Source organism: Jaculus jaculus, chromosome 2 (assembly GCF_020740685.1).
Source record: "Jaculus jaculus isolate mJacJac1 chromosome 2, mJacJac1.mat.Y.cur, whole genome shotgun sequence".
NCBI lineage: Eukaryota > Metazoa > Chordata > Mammalia > Rodentia > Dipodidae > Jaculus > Jaculus jaculus.
The window spans coordinates 43997309-44012645 of NC_059103.1; the positions used below are offsets into that span (position 1 = coordinate 43997309).

The 15337-nt window shown below is 50.8% G+C and overlaps 1 protein-coding gene across 3 annotated transcripts in view; it reads left to right on the plus strand.

The window, feature by feature from the left end:
* Loxhd1 (lipoxygenase homology PLAT domains 1) overlaps positions 1-15337 on the plus strand; it is a 206281-nt gene that overhangs the window by 148237 nt on the left and 42707 nt on the right. For 2 of the 3 annotated variants that reach the window (XM_045144249.1, XM_004656812.2), the window contains 7 exons: positions 515-724; positions 839-974; positions 3884-4092; positions 5136-5321; positions 8734-8861; positions 12610-12727; positions 14515-14689. In XM_045144249.1, the coding sequence (XP_045000184.1) occupies positions 515-724; positions 839-974; positions 3884-4092; positions 5136-5321; positions 8734-8861; positions 12610-12727; positions 14515-14689 (1162 nt within the window). The remainder of the gene's footprint in view (positions 1-514; positions 725-838; positions 975-3883; positions 4093-5135; positions 5322-8733; positions 8862-12609; positions 12728-14514; positions 14690-15337) is intronic. The other variant, XM_004656811.2, reaches the window with a different exon arrangement.

The window sequence follows — 15337 nt, forward strand, 5'->3', positions numbered from 1 at the left end:
ACTGTCAAAGCTTTTCTCAGCAAACATCCTGTTGCTAATATTAAAATCTTCCTTTAACATAGAAAGAAATGGAATTTCTATGTCATGGGGTGTGCCCAGTTTTACTCTAGTGACCTCAGTCAGTTTTTGATGCTTCAGGTTAACAAGACTGGCTCTGGCATCCCTCATCTGTCACTGTTTGGGCATTCAAGTCTCATCCCCACTCACACAACTCTTCAGACTCTATCTTCTAAACACCCCAACTCATCCCAAGAAAAATCTGGGCAAAGGCAGTCTTCTGCAAGGAGTTACACACATGATTAGGACTACAAAATGGGGCCAGTGTGGAAGAGAAGCCTTGAACCTGGACACCAAGCACTGATTGTAGTGATTTGGGTCAGGGGGGAGAGGGGAGTCCTTAGCTAGAAGGTTCTGTTCAGCTTCATATCCCAGGAGAAGATCTTTGATGAGGGGGTTGAAGGGGATTGGAACGGGGTGCTGCCCCACCCACGCCCCCCACACGCGAACTCCCCAGGCTGACACCTTCATCATTGAGGCTGCTGACCTGGGAGTCATCTACAAGATCAAGCTCCGCCACGACAACACCAAATGGTACGCAGATTGGTATGTGGAGAAGGTGGAGATCTGGAACGACACCAATGAGGACGAGTTCCTATTCCTGTGTGGACGCTGGCTGTCCCTGAAGAAGGAGGATGGGCGGCTGGAGAGGCTCTTTTATGAGAAGGTACGGTGAAGGAAGGGCACTGTGGCCTGTGGCCATCTTTCTACCAGGGGGCAGATCATTGGAGCAGAAGGTGCCAGTGCTGTGACAGGTCGGAGCTGTGTTTTTTCCTTACAGGAGTACACTGGGGACCGAAGTAGCAATTGCAGCAGCCCTGCTGACTTCTGGGAAATTGCCTTGAGTTCCAAGATGGCAGACGTGGACATTGATACAGTGACGGGGCCCATGGCTGACTATGTTCAGGAGGGCCCAGGTGAGTGGGTCAGGGAGTTCTTCAGATGACAAGCAGGCACATGGAGCTAGCTTTAAGCTGTTCCTGGACAGGCTGTCTTGTAATCCCACCATTGATATGAAGTGGGTTGAATGCTTGATAATTTATACAGGTAATTTATACATGTTCAATGGCCCTGTGAGGTGTGCTGACCGAGAGAAGCCCACCACCCCATAGATAGAGAAGCCATGCATGGATGTTAGGGTGAGGTGTCCTTCACCCACTGGCTCCCCACCAGAAGGATATTGTCCTAAACTCTGCCCTCACGCAGACATGGATTCTGGTCAGGGTGTCCAGGACAATCTGAGAGAAAGCAGGGGTGCCCTGGGCCACCTACAGCATCATGTCATGCAATGTGTGCCCAGGGCCAAGAAAAGGTGTCCCAAGCTGGTTTTTAGGGACTTAAACTCCATGTCTGGTTCTGATGATAAAAAAGATAAGTCAGGCCAGGAGTGGTGGCACACATCTTTAATCCCAGCACCCAGGAGGCGGAGGTAGGAGGATCACTGTGAGTTCAAGGCCACCCTGAGACTCCATAGTGAATTCCAGGTCAGTCTGAGCTACAGAGTGAGACCCTACCTCGAAAAACCAAAAAAATTAAAAAAAAAAAAAAAGATGAGTCAGTTTCCCCGTCCTGATGTTTGCTTCCTCCACAAAACAAAATCCTAATTCCCTGACAAGTGAACTCATTTCACCAACCTGATTTTTGAGATAAGGCAGCTCTATATTTGTCTCTTGCATATGTACATGCCTTGCCTTCTATTCAGTTACTATTCTCTTATTAAGCATGTGATCACCACCATGGCCCCTTCCAGGAGACTATGGCATGGGTCTCTAAGGTCAGGCAGAGATTGGCAATCTGTCCACACGCCACCTTCTCACTCGGTGAAAAATGGAGGCTCCACAAGGGAAGTGGTTCTCCTTGCCAGTGAAGCAGCCAGAAAGATGAAAGAAGGCCATGTAGAGGTGCAGAGGAAAACTCAGGGGACTGCAGGCGGCAGGGGCTGCACCAGAGATTTCAGCTGACACAGCCTAAGCCCACCGCAACAGGATGGTGTCTCCATCTCCTGAGGTGATGGTTCAGGCCTTGTTGATCACTAAGTGCAAATAACAGGCCCACAGAAACGTCAAAACTTTTATTTATTTTTGGTTTTATTTGAAATAGGGTCTCACCCTCGTCCAGGCTGAACTGGAACTCACTCTGCTTGAAAGCCAGGCTGGTTTCAAACTCCTAACAATCCTCCTACCTCAGCCTCCTGAGAGCTGGAATTAAAGGTGTGCACCCCCATACCCAGCCCCACCAAACTTTGTTGTCTTGCATAAAAGTTCAAAAGTAAGCCATCCAAGGGAAATTCAGCAGCTCCAGTGACGTCAGGGAGTTAGGCTTTTTCAACATGGTCACTCTGACAATGTCATAAAAACCTCCATCCTAAAGGTCATTCTTTTTTTGAGGTAGAGTCTCACTCTAGCTCAGGCTGATCTGGAATTCACTGTGTAGTCTCAGGGTAGTCTTGAATGCGCAGCGATCTTCCTACCTCTGCCTCCCTAGTGTTGGGATTAAAGGCGTGCGCCACCACACCCGGCTTCTAAAGCTCATTCTTATCCCAAGATGACAGGTAAGGCTCCAGCCACCATATCCGTAGTCCCAGCAGAATGAACTGAAGGGTAAGAGGCTAAAGGGTAGTCTTTCCAGAAGCATCCGACCCTTTAAAGAGACTGTCCTAGCAACCCACCCCACAATCACTGCGTACATATTAGAACCTCCCCCAACCCCAGCTGCAAGAAGAATGGACTCAGAGTGGGTATCTAGAAATCTAAATGACTCCAACATGAATAGTTTTTTTTAATTATTATTATTATTATTGTTTGGTAGAGGTAGGGTCTTGCTATCTCCCAGGCTGCCTTGGAATTCACTATATAGCCTCAGAACTGATTAAAGGTGTGAGCCACCATGCCCCACTTATTTTTATTTATTTATTTGAGAGAGAGACAGACAGACAGAGAGTGTGCGTATTGGGCATGCCACGGCTTCCTGCCACTGCAAACAAACTCCAGGCACGTGTATCACTTAGTGCATCTGGCTTTATGTGGGTACTCTGGAACTGAGCCCCAGACATCAGGCTTTGCAAGCAAGTGTCTTTAACCACTGGCCATCTCTCCAGCCCGTGACTAGGTTTTTATGTTGACGGATCTGATTTGGTTTGGAAAGGGGTGTGTTCCTAGACATTTTTCTACTATGTTACATGCGTAATGCATTTTTATTATTCCTCCCAAATTTTTGTTGTTTTTTTTTTGGCTCGGGGTCTGAGCTTCTTCTTTTTATTGTTTTGGTTTATTTTTATTTATTTATTTGAGAGCGACAGACAGACAGAGAAAGAGTCAGAGAGAGAGAGAGAATGGGTACACCAGGGCCTGCAGCCACTGCAAACGAACCCCAGACGCTTGCGCCCCTTTGTGCATCTGGCTAACGTGGGTCCTGGGGAACCGAGCCTCGAACCTGGGTCCTTAAGCTTCACAGGCAAGCGCTTAACAGCCAAGCCATCTCTCCAGCCTTCAATTTTTGCTTTTTATGGGACTTTCTTTTTGCCCACTCCTGCTGGCATTTCAGGCATGGAACTCCAAGACTCAGCGAGGGGTTGCTGTTTTCACCCTTCCTTGTCTGGCAAGGTGAGGTTCAAGTACGATAACTCACCAAAGGGCCTTTGCCCACGCGGGTCACGAGGGCGGTCTCATAGGTCTTTACTTTGGGTGTTACTGACATCTTCATCTCTGGAACTGGCTGCCAGCCTGGAAGGCTTTATTGCACTTGGTCTCTGAGCAGGGAACAAGGCTCCAAGGCAGCACCTGTCTGCCCGGCCTGTTGTGAAGTCAGTCCCCACCATCTCTTGCAGTTATCCCCTACTATGTGTCTGTGACCACCGGGAAGCACAAGGATGCGGCCACCGACAGCCGAGCCTTCATCTTACTCATCGGGGAGGATGATGAACATAGTAACCGCATCTGGCTGGACTACCCCCAAGGGAAGCGGGGCTTCAGATGTGGCTCCGTGGAGGAGTTCTACGTCGGAGGCTTGGATGTGGGCACCATCAAAAAAATAGAGGTACTGGCCTTGAGCTCCCCTGATGTGACTCCCACAGGGAAGGAAGGAGCTGGCCAGTACATGGGGGTAGTCCATGGAACATGACCCAGAGCTTCTCCAAGCAGTTAGTGGAGAAAATTGCCCTAGCTTCAGCACCAATGCACAGGGTGACCTTGGCCAAGTCACGCATCCCTCAGGATGTCTGTTTTCCACGTACAAAATGGACATGCCCTATGTATTCATTTAAAAAACAATTTAAATTTTTTAAAAATTTATTTCTAGTAGAGAGAGGGGGGAGAGAGAGTGAGCGAATAGGCATGCCAGGGCCTCCAACTGTTGCAAATGAACACCAGATGCACGCAACACTGTGCATCTGGCTTTATGTGGGTACTGTGGGGAATCGAATCTGGGACTTTAGACTCTGTAGGCAAGCGCCTTCACCTCTGGGCCATCTCTCCAGTCCCCTGTATATTCATTTTTTTATTCCTCTGTTAGAAATGACCACCAAATTGGGTAACTGAAAACAACATAGGTGTGTGTGTGGGGGGGTCAGGAATCCAGATGTAACTTCTCTAGGGCCACTCCTCAAGTTCCAATGGGACCAAAGCGAGGCGTAACCAGGGATCCGTCCTTGTGTGAGGGGCAGAGCCTCCTCCAAGCACGCTGGTGGCTGGTCACACCCATTCTCTTGGTGTTGCAGGTCCAGGGTTTTCAGTTCCCAGGTGTTACTTTCTATTTTTCACCATGTTGCACTCCAAAACCTGGCAGTGTTCTTGATCCAGGCCAGCAGGAGATGAACTTCTCTGTTTCAGACCCCTCCAGCTCCCACCTTACCCCCAGTAATCTCTAGTTCCTCACCTGGTGAGGTCAGACCTAGCCAGAATTGAGTGCCTTAGAGACTTCCATTAGGCCTGTGAGCTGTCCTCTCCCTCACGCGAGTGCCCGGCATGTTGGCAGGAGACAATGTGGATGGGGTACGAGACAAGGCAGGGGCACCGAGCACAGGGGACTTTCTTCACAGCTGTGACCGTGCAGATCTTCACAGGCTTGCTGTGTCCCGACAGCTGGGCCATGACGGGGCCTCTCCTGAGAGCTGCTGGCTGGTGGAAGAGTTGTGTTTGGCAGTGCCCACCCAGGGCACCAAATACACGTTGCGCTGTAACTGCTGGCTTGCTAAGGACCGAGGCGATGGTGTCACCTCTCGTGTCTTTGACCTGCTGGACGCCATGGTGGTGAATATTGGGGTGAAGGTATATAGTGCATGTTTCCTTCCCTACAGGTAGGGAATGCAAGGAAGGTGGAAACGAGGCCAGAGCTGCAGGCTGGAAAAATGGTTAGACTTAGTTCAGAGCCAGGATGACTGTCCAATAGCCGCTGAGTGTCCTTGGACAAGTCATCTGGTCTCTCTGGCTCTTAGTCTTCTCATTGACCACATGGAGATAATGCCTCTCTTTGTGACCTTTGGGGTGCTCGATCTTGGTCAGAACTAAAAAGATCACAAGCAGTCTGTAAAGAGCTATGGACAGTAACAGCCCAGAAATGCCAGGTCATCATTCTGTACCACGCCCACACCATAGTGATGGGAGAAAAGGGCCATGGGGAGACTTCGAGCCTCTGGACTTCAGGGAGCAATAGTTGGGTCCACACAATAGCCTTCTTAGCTGGAGAAACTAGAAGGCAGCGGCTTTCAGTTCCTTTCCTGTCCCACAGGACCTGGGACAAGTCGATTCTCCTTGAAAGAGGTGTGCAGAGCTGGAGGTCAAGTACATACGGAAACCCAGAGGGGGCTGGAGAGATGGCTTACCGGTTAAGCGCTTGCCTGTGAAGCCTAAGGACCCCGGTTCGAGGCTCGGTTCCCTAGGTCCCACGTTAGCCAGATGCACAAGGGGGCGCACGCGTCTGGAGTTCGTTTGCAGAGGCTGGAAGCCCTGGCGTGCTCATTCTCTCTGTCTCCCTCTATCTGTCTTTCTCTCTGTGTCTGTCACTCTCAAAAATAAATAAATAAATAAATTTTTAAAAAAAAAGAAACCCAGAGGCCTTGGGGTCACCCGGCCTCAGGTATTCTCTGTCTCTCTCATGAGCTATGGGACCAGCAGTAACCTGTCCCTTTGCTCTGGTTCTGTCAGAATCCAAGCCAGGCACCGTCCAGGCCAGCTGAAGCAGCCCCCAAGGAGAGGACAGAGCAGGGCCTGGCCGTCCTGTGTGTGGAAACAGCAGGAGCGGCAGCGCTTCACACCCTGAGATCCCGACAGACAGCAATTTGGGTGCCCACCCCTCCTCTGTGGGAGGGCAGAGCAGTTTTCTGCATTACAGCCAGCCTCCTCATTCGCAGACATTTCCATCTGCAGCCAGATGGACGGTGTGGGAGAGCCTGCCGTTCACTGGGGGCCTCCGCCATGACCCACTTCCCAGCCTGTGCGGGTCTGTGTGCGCCACCCTCCGCCTACACCCCCGCCCCATTCAGGGCAGCTGCGTCTCCTCCCAGCGCGAGGTCGGGAGAATCCAGATCCATAGCTCTGCTATTCACGGAACAAAAGAACACAGGCTTGTTCCTGTACAAAGGACCACGGTGCCCTTTGGACTGGCCCCTCTCCCCGGGACACCTGATACCAGGCCGGAATGACAGGAGCCTGGCTTCCGTCTGTTTTTGGAAACACGCTGATTACATAAAGGGAGAGATGTCTGTGAAAAGGAGAAACTGATGGCCACAGAGAACACAGGACCTTAGGGGCTGGTTTCCCTGGGGGTCGTGAAGGCACTTTTTTTTTTTTTTCATCATTCTATTTCTCATGCCTGTCTGGATAAGAGCAAGAGAGGGTCAATTCCTGCTTGTCCCAGTAACCACACATTCACCGCTAGTCCTCAGGGACCTCTGGTGGGCAATCTCTGGGGATCCCTGTGCTGTGTTCTCCCGTGGGTCAGGTCTGCATGTGCTGTTTATGACCCTGTCATGTCCAGGACAAGACCCACCTGGCACAGTGGCCGAGACATGACCAAGGTGACAAATAGCTCGGGTTCTGGGATTCAAGGCATCTAGAATGGCACAGGGGAAGAGAGACGATCAGTCTGGCCATTCCCGCCTCTCCTAACCCTTTAGGACTGCTTGTCAGTCTGTGGGCACGTGGTGAGAGGGGAGACTATAAAGAGTCAGGACCCTAGGATGCTCAGGAGCAGCAATGGAGACAGAGTCTCCACCCCCTCAGGGACTGTCTGCCACTGCAGGGAAGAAAGGTTTGTTCCTCCCCCCAGGGGACACAGACAAGGAAATCCAGCTTTTGGGGGGCAAACCTTGGGTAAAAAGAATAAAACATGAGGATCTAAGGGGAAGACTGGTCAAGCAGGACATCGATTGCTTCACAAGTGGCTCTTAAATGTCTCTCCATGGCTCTCCTTCCTCACAGACTCCAGGAGTGAGCTGGCAGGAGGGGAAGTAGGAAACACCCTAACCACTGCTGCTATTTTTTTTTAATTATTTATTTATTTATTTATTTGAGAGCGACAGACACAGGGAGAAAGACAGATAGAGGGAGAGAGAGAGAATGGGCGCACCAGGGCTTCCAGCCACTGCAAACGAACTCCAGACGCGTGCGCCCCCTTGTGCATCTGGCTAACGTGGGACCTGGGGAACCGAGCTTCGAACCAGGGTCCTTAGGCTTCACAGGCAAGCGCTTAACCGCTAAGCCATCTCTCCAGCCCAGCTGCTATTTTTTCCAATAAATACTTTTATTTATTTGTATGCGTGTGTTATTATGTATGGGCACAACAGGGTCTCTTGCCACTGCAAGCAAATGACAGATACTTGCACCACTTTTTGTGACTGGCTCTGTGTGGATGTTGGGAGTTGAACCTGGTCCTTGAGCCCAGGCCAGCAGGCCTTGCAAGCAAACACCATTAGCCATGAGCAATTTCGCCTGCCCCACTGCTGTTTCTTGAATCCATACCTATGGCGGACCAAGCACCAATATCCATTGGAGGAAAACCATCTGTAGCTCTCATGATTCTGCAAGGACTGAACCCTTGTTTCCAGATAGGGGAAGTAATGCTGCTACCTGCCCAGGGTCAAAGTCTGGCAGAAGGAAAGCCTGGATTTATTTACTTGTAAAGAGTGGGGGTGGGGTGGGGAGAGAGGAAGGGATAGAGAGAGAGAAGGAAGGAGAGAGGGAGGAATAGAAGGAAGGAGACACATCATGCCAAGCTCTTTGCACTGCACACAAATTCCAGATGCATGTATCACTCTGTGCACATGGCTTCACATAGGTACTGAGGAATTAAACCCAAGCCATCAGACTTTGCAAGCAAGTGCCTTTAACTGCTGAGCCATCTTTGCAGCCCCAGACCTGGATTTAAATGGAGCTCTGGAGGTTCCCAAAAGCACTATCCTAATTCCTAGACACCCAGGATGCATGGGCTGACGAGTTGGTGAGGGCTGGCCTCACATATCTCCATGGCACACAGTGCCCCTCAGAAGCAGACTCCTTCCTGGCTGGGTGGGCTCAGAAAGGCCCAGAATGCAGCAGGCTGCTTCTCCATGCATACGTCATTGACCAGAGCAGGCTCCTTTCAGAGTGGCAGAGTTGGCAGAGCATCCTTGGGAAGACTGAGGAGGGTTAGATGGGTTTGTGGGCAGAGCTGAGGCTCAAAAGCAAGTCCCTCTCATGACAGGTGCTTTACGAGATGACGGTGTGGACTGGTGATGTGGTCGGCGGAGGAACTGACTCCAACATCTTTATGACCCTCTACGGCATCAATGGGAGCACAGAGGAGGTGAAACTGGACAAAAAGAAGGCCAGGTACATGGATGCCTTACTCCTGCCTCACATCCACCCACCTCTCTCCTCAGCCACACTGGCTCTGCCCACCTGCTGCACATCATGGGGTCTTGGCGCTGCCACACCTTTGTCTGCTCTAGCAGAACACTTCTCTCTCTCTCTCTCTCTCTCTCTCTCTCTCTCTCTTGAGCCAGCCCCGAACACTCAGTCCATAGCATCATTGCCCACCACACTGTGATAATGTCAGATGTTGACAATAGGGGGAGCTGGAAGAAGGGTAAGAAGAACTCTTCTATTTTTTTAGTTTAAGAATTTTTTTAGGTTAAAAATATTTTATTTATTTATTTGGAGAAAGAGAGAGAATGGGCACACCAGGGCCTCCAGCCTCTGTAAACAAACTCCAGATGCATACACCACTTTGGGCATCTGGCTTTACGTGGTTACAAGGTATCAAACTTGGGTTGTTAAGCTTTGCAGGCAAGCTCCTTAACTGCTGAGCCATCTCTTCATCCCTCTTTTATTTTTTAAATTTAATTTATTTAGAGAGAGAGAGAGAGAGATTGAGAATGGGTACATCAGGCCTTTTGCATGTACCACCTTGTGTATCTGGCTTTATGTAAATATTGAGGAATTGAACCCAGGGTAGCTGGCTTTTTAAGCCAGTGCCTTTAGCTGCTAAGCCATCTCCCCATCCCAGAACTCTTGTATGTTTGCAAATTTTATGCATCTAAAATGATTGCAAAATAAAAGTGATAAATTGTCAAACATTAAGAAATGTTGAAGGAGAGGCAAGAACAAAAGAAATGCTGGATGGGGATAATGAGGAGGAGGAGGAGGAGGAGGAGGAGAGTGATGAAGGTGATGGTGGAGGTGAGGCTATTAGGGACCAGGCAGAGAATTTCTTCCCATGGACAAAGCAACTCACAAGAGCGGGTGCTGTGTTCCTTCTGCGCATCTCACCTCAGAGGTCTGACAAGAAGAGCTCTACATGCCTTCACCTAGTAGTGCTGCTCTTCGTCACGAGACACCATAATTTCCTCCTGGAATCCCCCCTACAGTAGCTAGCGATGGTGCTGATAATAAGAATGACTATCTTCTTTCTTTCTCGGTCTCTGTCTCTCTCACCCTCTCTATTTCTCAAATTAAAAAATGACTCTCTGAGCACCTGCTCTAGGAGAGGCACTGTTGGAAGTGCTTTTCCACCTACGTTAACCCACAGCACTTCCTCTAGTCTGCACTGTTGTCATATCAAGGCCATAGGGTGCCCAAGACACAGAGAGATGAAGTAACAGGTTACCCAGCTAGTAAGTGGGAGAACTGAGATTTGGACCCAGACAGTTGTAGGAAGAAACAGAGCTCCAATGAGAACATTTTATTTAAAGCCTGCTGGAACCTGGAAATCAACTAAGTGTGGTTGGGGTGGAAAGGCCGTATATAGTGGAGGGTTATTTGTGGCATGGTAAGGCTCAGAAAAATTTGGGCAAAAGAACAGAAACTGTGGATCTAAAGGGAAAGCTGGATAAACAGGACATAGGACATCCTATGTGACTGAATTAAAGAGCAAGTTGGGTTTTGCTTGTTGGTTCCGTTTTGAGAACTGAGACCCGACAGGAAGCTGGCAGTCTCTGACTAAGTCCTGGCCATCCTGAGCCAAGTGCTGAACCAAGACTAAAATTCCGTGCAGAGGCTGTGGGTCGGAGTTCTCTTTCTCAGCCATGGTCTGGCCATCACCCCTCAACCTGCTCTCTACTCCCCTCTCTATTCCAATGCTGAACCCCGCCCAACTCCAAACTCCCAGCTTTTTCTCTGGTGGATCCTCTCACTCCTGTGTTCTGCTTGACTGGCAGATGTCCAGAGCCCTTGCTGGAGGGAGGGAGTAGGGAATAAAGAGAGAGGAAGCAGAGAAAGGAGGGGAGGGAGAGAGGGGAAGGAAGAGAGGCAAACACACCGTAAACGCTTCAACATACCTTATAGTAAGAGCACGTTCTTTCTCTGGCTAGGGTTGATTCTGGGAGGGGAGCCCACATTTCTTAGTGTGGTTGGTAAGCTTGGCTTCGTCCCGGCGCCCCACTTTGCTGTGTTGCGTCCGCACGTTGCCGCACCTATGCCTGAGGGTCCTTGTTGGGGGTCCGTGTCTCCATGGAAGAGATGGAAAGAAAGTCTGCTGCACGTGTGTCACAGGCACGGCACGGGCCATGCAGGGAGACAGCTCACCCAAGCAAAGCTGTGCGCTCAGGATGGAGGCCAGCACACACTTGTGTGCACTCATGCACACATGCACACGCACATGCACATGCAGAAGGCCCCGTGCGGTGCGATCTGTGCGTCCCTGCTATCAGGTGCTGTGGACAGAGGCCAGAGCTCAAAAGTCAGTAGCAAGGCAAGCCCTCTCCTGTGCCACCTCCCCACCTGTGGAGCACTCATCACACAAGGAGCACTCATCACATTGTCACAGGAGTGGCGGCCTGCATTCTCAACCAGTGCTTAACTCTCACTGTGCAGGCCTCATAGTCCGGGCCGCCGCTGGGCATGGCCTGTTTTTAGAAGTATGGTTTGTCCCCAAGGTAGCATAGCAACTACCATTAGGCCACCTGCACCACTGCAGGCCATCAGCAGTGCAGCGTCATCTGGAGTCGGTCCCGCAGCCCAGCAGCCCACACTGGAGGCCTCAGTGTTCAGGTGGCTCCGTGGGCAGAGCAGTGAGGACTGACCATAGGAGGGGGCACCTCTGAGGTGATGGCAGGTCCCCGGGAAGGAAAAGTGGAGCAGCGGCAAGAGCAACACTGCTGCTGCCGCTTCTGTGGTCAGGAGCGTTGTCCAATCCAGAGCCTGGGTGTGCGTGGTATGGATTGCCCACGGGAGGATGTGAGTGGTGCCCTGTTATGACTCAGTAGCTCTGTCACTCACAGCATATCACTCAGAGCTTGTCAGGTGTGTGAAATTCCTTTTTGTCGTTCAAATTGATGTCACATGGGCTCAGCAGTTAAGGTGTTTGCTTGCGAAGCCTACGGACCTGGGTTCGATTCTCCAGTACCCACATGAAGCCAGATGCCTGAAGTGGAGCCTGCATCTGAAGTTCATTTGCAGTAGCTAGAAGCCCTGGCATTCCCTTTCTCTCTCCCTCTCTCTCTCTCTCTCTCTCTCTCTCTACCTCATCTTCTCTCTGCCTTCTTTTTGTCTCTCTCTGCTTGCAACTAACTAAATAAAATATATTTTTTAATTGGGCTGGCGAGATGGCTTAGCGGTTGAGGTGCTTGCTTGCAAAGCCTAAGAACTCGTGTTTGAACCTCCAGGTCCCAGGCAGCCTGATGCACAGATGCAAACATTCAATGTCTCACATGTGCTCAAGGGGGGTGCATGGGTCTGGAGTTCATTCACAGTGACTAAGGCCCTGACATGCCTGTTCGCTCTCTCGCTCTCTCTCTCTCTCTCTCAGTAAATAAATAGATAAATTGATGTCATATCCATTTGGTCACCAGGACGGTTCTGGGAGATCACGGGGTTTGCATCACTCTCCCCAGACTATGGCAAAGTGCTACAAAATCCCCCAAAGAGGCTGGGCAACTAGTTAATGAAATTAGAACCCAGAACTGATAGCTCATAGATATTCCTACCAGCCAAGCCTGCTCAACCTGGTCTTTCAGGAGCCCATCCGGGGTGCAAGAGATGTGCTGCTGGGGAGTTGCCAGGAGCAGAGAGGTGGCTGAGAAAGGCCTCCCCACCCCTTACCTGGCCAAGGCCAGCTTTCCTTCTTCACGCCTTCCTCCAGGTTTGAGCGGGAGCAGAACGACACCTTCATCATGGAGATCCTGGACATCGCTCCCTTCACCAAGATGCGCATCCGCATCGATGGCATGGGCAGCCGGCCAGAGTGGTTCCTGGAGAGGGTAAAGGGTGGCCCCCTCTCCCTTCCAGCCCCCGTCTCCACTCCTCCCTGCTCTTGGGTTATCAGTGACCTTGTTAAAGTACAGCTATCACTGAAGAGGAGTAATGCATGAACCAGGCCATCGACTCCGAGGGACCCTTCAGAGTGAATTAATCAGAAAATGAGGCTTTATTGATTTGTGTCCAGAGAAAGCTAAATTGGCTGCTAGAGAATACAATATGGTGGGCAGAGTCTGGGTGAGGGAAGCTTGGGGTGGGCTTCCTCTGGGACAGAGAGGAATGGAGAAATAGGCAGAAAGAGGCTAGCCTGATGGCAGTGAGCTTCAGATGTGCCTGCTATCCCGTAGTGACCGAGGTGGCTTGCCTCTTCCCACTCTGCTCTCTGTCCTGGGAGGAGCCTGATCCCACCCAGAAGTATGGCTGGAGTCCAGTCTCTGGGCTCTTAGGTTGAAGGCAGCCTGAGGTTTCTTCTTTCTGTCTTCATTGCCCCTTCCCAGCACATGGGCACGTACCACACACAGTCACATACTTGGGTTCTCCTGATAAAAGAAGTCGGCTCCTTCGGAGGACTTTGTTCTTATAATTTGCTCACCTGCTCCATTCTTGTGTAGTATCAAGGTGCTCTGTGCCATTGAACCTCATGTTTCTGGGGCCGAGGAGGGCTGTCAGCATGCTCCACTTTATGAGCACTCCTGTGATGGGAGTGTTCCCTGCATATTCCATGTTGTGTGTGGTCCCAAAGCTGAAGGACAGTGGTACTGATGACAAAGATGAGAGTCTCACAAGTATGCCCCAAGGTCACATGGGCCCCGGGCTCTCCAATCTGTGGTTCCCCTTTTGTACAGTAAGTGGCCGTGTCCTATGGCTGTGATCAAGATCTGCCTACCAGGGTTCCAAAGAGCAGAAATCCCTTCTCTCACACATCCAGGCTGTGCATGCTTGAAAGGCTCTGGGAAGCTCTGCCCTAGGTCTCTGTCCTAGCTCTGCTGGCTCCTGGCCTGAAGTAGCATCACATGGCACTCTCAGAATCCAGCTGCCCATCTCATTTCCCTTAAGGTCCACCCTGGTGACCTCATCTTAACAGGCTACACCTGTGACAGCTCTATTTCTAAATAAGGTCACATCTTGAGAGAGTAAGGGTTAGGGGACAGAGGGACACAATTCAACTCGTAACGACTCCTTCTGCTTGCCTGCCTGGGAGAGTCTTCTCATCCCTCATCCACTCAAGGCCATCTGCTCTGTGTCCCCTCAGGATCCTCCTCCTCCTGTTTAGCCACTGTCAGACTTTCCTCGAGCCAACAATATGGCATCCATGCCAATAACAATCTGGCCAGAGTCAGTATTGTGCTCCCAATTGTCTGTGGATGACAGTGGCTTGATTAGTCATTTTCCTGTCATTTATTCAGCCAACCTAACCTGTGTACCATGCTAGCATCACTCAGGAAGCCCACCTGCCTTAGTTTTTGAATCAAAGTGTCACTATAATCCAAGCTGACCTGGAACTCACTCTGAAGGCCAAACTGGCCTGGAACTCATAGGGCTCCTCCTACCTCAGCCTCTCAGACACTAGGACTAAAGGTGTGCACCACCACACCCAACCTCGTGAAGCTTTTTTCAAAGATGAATTTCCAGTTCCCAAATCCATGAACCTTTCACACTCATGCATAACACATAGGGCAAATTCCTTTCCACACCCTCAAATCTGGGGTCTGGGACCCTGAGTCACTGGGGTTTAGGCAGGGACTCTGGAGTGAGGGAGAGCAGACATCTCCGCTTGGTCTCTCCCCAGATCCTACTGAAGAACATGAGCACGGGAGACCTGACCATGTTCTACTACGGAGACTGGCTGTCCCAGAGGAAGGGCAAGAAGACGTTGGTGTGTGAGATGTGTGCCGTCATCGACGGGGAGGAGATGATGGAGTGGACGTCCTACACCGTCTCAGTGAAGACCAGCGATATCCTGGGTGGGTTGGCATTTCTCCAGCTTCCTGCACTCTTGCCCCAAACCTTCCAATGGAGGCTTGGGACCTGGCTTCTGGTCGGGTCATTTTTCTTCGCATGGCCTTCAGAATCTAGTCAACCCAAATCATCTCCAGCTTGTCACCTTCTGCCAGGACAAAGTACTTCCTGTCCATAATCAAACTGACTTCTTCCCTGTTCCTCACAGAAGTGGGGAGGGCATTTTCTGGGGGTGCCACCCTGTGCTCTGCTGTAAGTCCTCTAAGCCCTTCCTGTGCCCTATGTTGCCTGTCACTCCCGTGCTGTGCATTCTAAACATGTCCAGTATTTCACAGTCACCCACTGAATGCCACCTCTGGCCTGGAGTGTTAGGATAGAGCTGTGACTCAGGGGCCCCGGAAGGTCCGCCATCCTGCTGGCACCAGCACAGCGCTTTGTGAAAAGGCCCTGCAAGGTGCCACCCTAGGTGCTGCTCGGGTGTCTGAGGGAGCCTGCCTCACACCTGCCTGGGATCGGGGCTGAGGATCATGGGGGTTTCCCACAGGGGATACCAAAGTCAAGTACAGAAAGATTTAAAAAAAAAAGAAATAGAGCCATTGGACAGCTGGGACCCTCAGAAGAAGAGAAAAAAAAGTACAAGCTAGTGAGTCAAA